This window comes from Camponotus vicinus, unplaced genomic scaffold (assembly GCF_025532165.1).
Source record: "Camponotus vicinus isolate PSW18456_S1 unplaced genomic scaffold, iyCamVici1.0 SCAF_6, whole genome shotgun sequence".
Lineage (NCBI taxonomy): Eukaryota > Metazoa > Arthropoda > Insecta > Hymenoptera > Formicidae > Camponotus > Camponotus vicinus.
Genome location: NW_028141978.1, coordinates 17,431,848 through 17,437,828, shown reverse-complemented (window position 1 = coordinate 17,437,828; position 5,981 = coordinate 17,431,848). Strand labels below are relative to the sequence as shown.

General features: G+C 32.0%; 2 protein-coding genes across 4 annotated transcripts; both read left to right on the top strand.

Moving 5' to 3' along the window:
* The first annotated feature begins 336 nt into the window (after positions 1 to 336).
* Positions 337 to 2,781, top strand: LOC145973051 (uncharacterized). 3 transcript variants are annotated; one of them, XM_083102200.1, is made up of 5 exons: positions 337 to 579; positions 1,286 to 1,682; positions 1,861 to 1,993; positions 2,064 to 2,242; positions 2,348 to 2,781. In XM_083102200.1, the coding sequence occupies exons 2-5, from the start codon at positions 1,563 to 1,565 to the stop codon at positions 2,384 to 2,386; spliced, it is 471 nt and encodes a 156-aa protein (XP_082958326.1). In that variant the 5' UTR covers positions 337 to 579; positions 1,286 to 1,562; the 3' UTR covers positions 2,387 to 2,781. The 3 variants fall into 3 exon arrangements, with proteins under 3 accessions (XP_082958326.1, XP_082958327.1, XP_082958324.1); XM_083102201.1 differs by having other exon boundaries at positions 337 to 591; positions 1,372 to 1,682; XM_083102198.1 differs by having other exon boundaries at positions 337 to 591.
* Positions 2,782 to 2,791: 10 nt separating this feature from the next.
* Positions 2,792 to 4,921, top strand: LOC145973759 (uncharacterized). The gene has a single exon (XM_083103334.1). The coding sequence runs from the start codon at positions 3,602 to 3,604 to the stop codon at positions 4,919 to 4,921; it is 1,320 nt and encodes a 439-aa protein (XP_082959460.1). The 5' UTR covers positions 2,792 to 3,601.
* Positions 4,922 to 5,981: the final 1,060 nt, after the last annotated feature.

Genomic DNA, 5,981 nt, shown 5'->3' with positions numbered 1-5,981 from the left:
TAATAATTCAAAAACTAAGCTTCGGACGAAATTTTGCCGAAGGAAAAATCGTCTTAGAATTGATTCAAGAATATGTCATTTCAGGGACACAGGGGTTATTTTGAATCACCCTGTATATATATATATATACAGTATATATACAATAATAAACTTATTTTAGAAAATTGTACTAAAAAAATCTTTAGGATTTTCTCTCTTTTTATCTAAAATTTTTAACAAAAATATCTAAAAGATCAGAGAGAGAGACTGTTCAGCAAATTTTTTATAAGATTCGAAATAGACATTCCGTGATATATATCTTCAATTTTCATTTTCATAGATTGATCATTCTCAACAACCATCATTCTCAACAACCATCATTCGGTCCTGCTTGCCGTTTGGCAAAACGGTGGTTATCAGCACAATTGTTAGATGATACTCACGTATCGGAAGTTGTAATTGAATTGCTTATGACGTCGATATATTTAATGCCAGAACCTTATAAACCAGCTCAGATGCTGCAAGTGGCATTTCTATGATTTCCAGAAGTTGTTGCAAGATCTCATTGGAATACTGATCCTGTCATCATTAATTTCAATGGTGAAATGATTAGTAAGTTTTGATATATTTCCAATTTTTCATTACTGTAAAAATTTTTGCAAATGAATCATTATAAAATAATTATTTAAATAATTAATTAAATTACTGAAATAATTGATAAATTTTTCTCTTTTTCTTTTTTTACCCGGAAAATTTATTATATATTCTATTTATTATTCTATTATTTATTATATATATTCAGATATATAAAAAGATAAACAGAAATGAAATCTCTTTTATTCCAAATTTATCTATGTGTAATTGCTTTTAAATTTATTTACATTATATATATATATATATATATATATATAATGTAAATAAATAAATAAATATATATATATATATATATATATAATATATATATAATATATATATATATATATATATATAATGTAAATAAATTACGGGATCAATTAAAATAATGTATTCGACCAAACTAGCCAGAAATTTTTGTTTATTAATACGACGTTTCGACCATATGGTTGTGGTCCTTATCAAGTATATACTGGAATAAATTAATTATAAATCTTTATTCCAGTATATACTTGATAAGGACCACAACCATATGGTCGAAACGTCGTATTAATAGACAAAAATTTCTGGCTAGTTTGGTCGAATACATTATTTTAATTAATCCTTTGATTAATTGACTAGCGATATTAAGACATTTTATATTTTTAATATATTACATTAAATTTTTTTCCAGATGAAGAAATCTCCGCCGTAGAAACATTATTTAATACAACTCGCGCTTCGTTACCACCCGTATTCATATCTACCTCTTATCAACAGAAATCCTTGTGGACAAGGAGAGCGCCATCAGTTGATTTTAAATCGTATGAGTGCACTCGCGAAGGAATCATTAAGATTATTTGACAATCTATTGTTCGATAATATGGATATAAAACCTATATTTCGCCCTTCACTACAAGAATATGACTGTTTGTTATATCTAAAGTCAAATATGAATCCTAGAAAACTGCATGTGGTCGATGTATCCAATAATGGAAATCGTTGATCTGCATCTGTATAAAGCGCATTCACTTCAAAAAATTCCAGTCATAGACTTTGATCCTGTGCAATGTTTCCTGAAAGATCTAAGAGTTAGTATTTGAAATAATTAACAATCGATTGTATTGTTAAATTGTATGAATGAGTTTATGCACGCTTTAAAAACAAAGAAAGAAAAAAAATTATATATTTGTATTATCATGATTGACGCTACTGCTATATCTAAATCTTTTTTTGTATTCTACATCTATTTTTCTTTTATTTCTCCAGGATGGTTACGATACCTTATTCTTCCATGACACTTATAGTGGTATAGTGATTGGGGTTCTGTTGAAACCCGCTGTTTTCGAGCGCAAGGATTTTAAAGTGGCAGATGTTAATTGTAGAAAACTCGACAGCAATGGTAAACTTGTTTTAAATATATCGGCATGTGAATAATATTTCTTTTTAACACAATTAATATTGATTTGCAGTTGCTTTAAAAGGAAGAGTCGCGTTGCAAATGAGTAGTAATGAATTGCTGATAACGGAGCTGGTTCTCAAGAATATGTTAACAGTTTTACAACCAGCAGAAATAGTAGCGCTGCTATCAGCACTGATCTTTCAACAACGCACAGATTCAGAACCTACACTCACACCAAATCTCGCTAATGTACGTGTCATCAATTGTCTTTTTTTTAATTAATAAAGTTTAAAAAAAATTACATATCGAATAATTAAGAGCATTGGAAAGCTAAAACAATGTTTTTTTTTCCAGGGTTGTGGGATAATGAACAAGGTGCATGCGGAACGTTAGAGCAGCAATATCAATTGTCGACTATACCGTCATTGAATTTCGGTTTGGTGGAAGTTGTCTACGAATAGGCGCAAGCTAAATCGTTCGCGGAGATCATGAAAATGACGAACGTTCAAGAGGGAATTATCGTTCGATGCATACAGCAACTCGGCGAAACCTTGAGAGATGTTAAAAATGCGGCTGTGACTATAAGTGATCCGATGTTGAAAGAAAAAATGGAAGAAGCCTCGACTGCAATCAAACGCGAAGTATAAGATAATTTAACTTTTTGAAATAGAAAAATGCATTTCTTTTATAAAAATAATGAACTGAATATACGCACATTGTTGAAAACGTAATCTATTTGTAAAAAATATCTTGTCCACAAGCATATACAATACTTCAAAATATTTATAATTTTTTGTATAATAAAATGTAACTTTATAATTATAATTAAACGACATATTATATTTTGTATATGTTTGCAAATGTTCAAATGCTAGCAGTAAATAACTCGTAGTAATTCTATAGTTTTTTAAGATATACTTAATTTTTTCAAACAAATTATGTTAATTTATAATGCTTATTTGTACAAATATTATTTTATTTCTGTCAACGACATTACAATGCACGTTGATCTGGATTGTTAAGATTTCCCTATGTGTATGATATTCCCTTGATCTTTATTCAATAATTATTTGCAACAGCTCTTTTTAATTAATAAAATTAATATTGTCATGCTATACATATCATTTATTTTCCCAATATCGATTTGTCTATTCAGATATCTTTAAGACATCTATAGATATCTGAAAGATATAGATATAGATAGTACCAGTACATAGCAACTAATTCGATATCATTTATTTAACAAATGATTATCGAATTAGTTGTTATGTATCGGTTGTTTTGTTATATATCGGTTGTTTTGTTATATATCGGTTGTTTTGTCGTTATAATATGCGTTATTCTGCATTCAACAGCAATAGCGATCGGATCAGAATATTATTACAGTGATACACAGTGCTTGCCGAGAGGATTATCATTACGATATACAGCAGAGGATCATCTGATACAGAGAATTCTTCCAGGCGTTCAAAGATTTAAGGATTCTTCCAGGAGTTCGAAGATTTAAGGATTCTTCCAGAAAATCTTTTGAGAAAAGCAGCAAAAGCCTTCCAGAAAATCTTCTGAGATAGCAGATTCGTGCAGAGAATCAACGATATATACGTAACTATGAAACCATTTAAATGTTCCATCTCGAGAAAATGTTTTCACAAATTATCCATTAAACAACGGAAAAGAATTATGTCTGAAATTAAAAATAATTTACATTACAAAGAATCATTACAAAATTGTGAAAGACAACAATTTACTGTTAAGGATATTCCATGTACCTCGAGTTCTTTAGATGCGGAATTAAATTCAGTCAATCTTGAAAATATTTATAGTAATACACTTTCTACAAACGTGGAGGATAATAGTCTTTCTAATGATAGTGATTCATCATCTTCTCTTACAAGTAATACATCCTCAGTTGAGTCATCATTTCAAGAAAGATTGGCATCTTGTTTCATAAAAAATAATTTAAATCATGTCCAATGTAACAGTATTCTGTCACTTCTTCGCACACATCCTTGTTTTGAAAACTTACCGAAAGATGCAAGAACACTTCTAAATACTCCTCGAGATAAAATTGCTATCTTCAAAGTAGAACCAGGTGAATACGTTCATTTTGGAATAGAAACAAAAATTTCTCAATTTCTTTCACATTTTCCAACTGTATCCCTTCCTGATCAATTAGAAATAGATTTCAATACTGATGGTTGCTATGTAGATAGATCAGGAAGCATTCATATTTGGCCAATACAATGTAGAATTGCGAATATTAAACTCGCAAAGCCAATAATAGTAGGAATATATCGTGGTACTGTAAAACCATATGATCCAAATTTATTTTTTGAAAAGTTTATTGCTGATATTAAGAAAATATTAGTAAATGGAGGTATAATTTTCAATAATATTAAATTACCATTACGTTTAAGGTGTTTCATAGCTGATGCACCAGCTCGTGCTTTCATCTTGAATCATCGAAGTCATATTTCTAGCCAACCATGTTCAAAATGTAAAGTTTCTGGTGTACGATGTAAAGGAAGATATGTTTATTGTGGTAGTAAGCATTCTCTTCGCAGCGATAAAGAATATTTTCAATGTATAGATGAAAATCATCATAAAGATGGCCAAAGTCCACTGTCTATGTTACCGATGGGAATGGTATCACAAGTTCCCTTTGAATATATGCATCTTGTGTGCCTAGGAGTCATGAAAAAATTGTTATCTGCATGGGTACATGGAAAATATTCACGCTTATCGAAATTATCAGCAAAATCCATCTGCACTATATCTAGACGATTAAACATACTTACAGCATATTGTCCATCTGATTTTGTAAGACGTCCTAGATCACTCGATGCATATACAAAATATAAAGCAACAGAATTTCGGCAATTTCTTCTATACAGGGCGATCCTGAAAAACGTTATGTCTTTAAAATGACGTATTCCTGACACCATTCTAAGACAATTTTTCCTTTACCAAAATTTGATTTGAAGCGTAGTTTTTGAATTATGAGCAAAAATAGTTAGTAAATCATGCGTCGGGTACAGAAGGCAGGCAGGAGCGGCGCGGCGTGCCGCGAGCGCGGGCGCAGCTGACCGCCCGACGGGTGATTATCACCGCATGAGTCGCTAACTATTTTATCTTATAACATAAAATTATGCTTTAAATAAAATTTTGGTAAAGAAGAAAATGTCTTAGAATTACGTCAGAAATACGTGTTCCTTAAAATAACGTTATTTTAATAATGAAAAGTTGTTCCGGATCGCCGGCCGTCCGACGTTGCAATCAGCTGATTGCTACACGCGATGTGTGTATGGCGGAGTGTGTGCGTAAGAGAGAGAGAGAGAGAGAGAGAGAGAGAGAGAGAAAGAGAGAGAGAGGGAGGGTAGGAGGGACAGACATTCATACACACGCACGCACTTTTTTTCTCGCTCTCTTTCTCTCTTTTACGCAACACTCATACACTCTCTTATTCAGTCTCTCACTCACACTCTCTCGGTCACTCACTCACTCACTCACCTGCTTACTCACTTGCTCACTCACCTTGTAGCAGCGTAGCGAATCTTCGTGCTATGTATTGTTATCTGCTGCACGGTTATGATTGCTAGAGATGCGCGACACATCGAAATTTTTTCGATTATTAGTCTCACACTCGATTGACACAATACAGATTACACGATAACGAGTTTACTGTTTATTCACTCACTATTGATTTATCGATACCAAAAATTACTTTCAAAGAAACGCGAATGCAAACAGCACATGACTCGACGCGAAGCGACGGACCGCGGAGACTGCGCGACCACAAGAATTATGTTGCCAGAAACGCGACATCTAACAAACGACTTGCGCGTGGCGCGTGATTGACGCGAGATAAGACGAATGTAATTAAAATTACATTATTCTTGCGATTGACTTAAATCTTCGCATCGTGAATGCAATAATTTCGAAAACGTAATAACGTACAACACATGCTTTTTAAAATAATAATTATTTA

Excerpts from the sequence above, each read along its gene's own strand:
- LOC145973051 (XM_083102200.1), top strand. The coding sequence starts at position 1,563 with ATGTGGTCGATGTATCCAATAATGGAAATCGTTGATCTGCATCTGTAT. Across the intron at positions 1,683-1,860 it reads GTTTCCTGAAAGATCTAAGA|GATGGTTACGATACCTTATT; the intron begins GTTAGTATTTGA and ends TTATTTCTCCAG. Across the intron at positions 2,243-2,347 it reads TCACACCAAATCTCGCTAAT|GGTTGTGGGATAATGAACAA; the intron begins GTACGTGTCATC and ends TTTTTTTTCCAG.
- LOC145973759 (XM_083103334.1), top strand. The coding sequence starts at position 3,602 with ATGAAACCATTTAAATGTTCCATCTCGAGAAAATGTTTTCACAAATTA.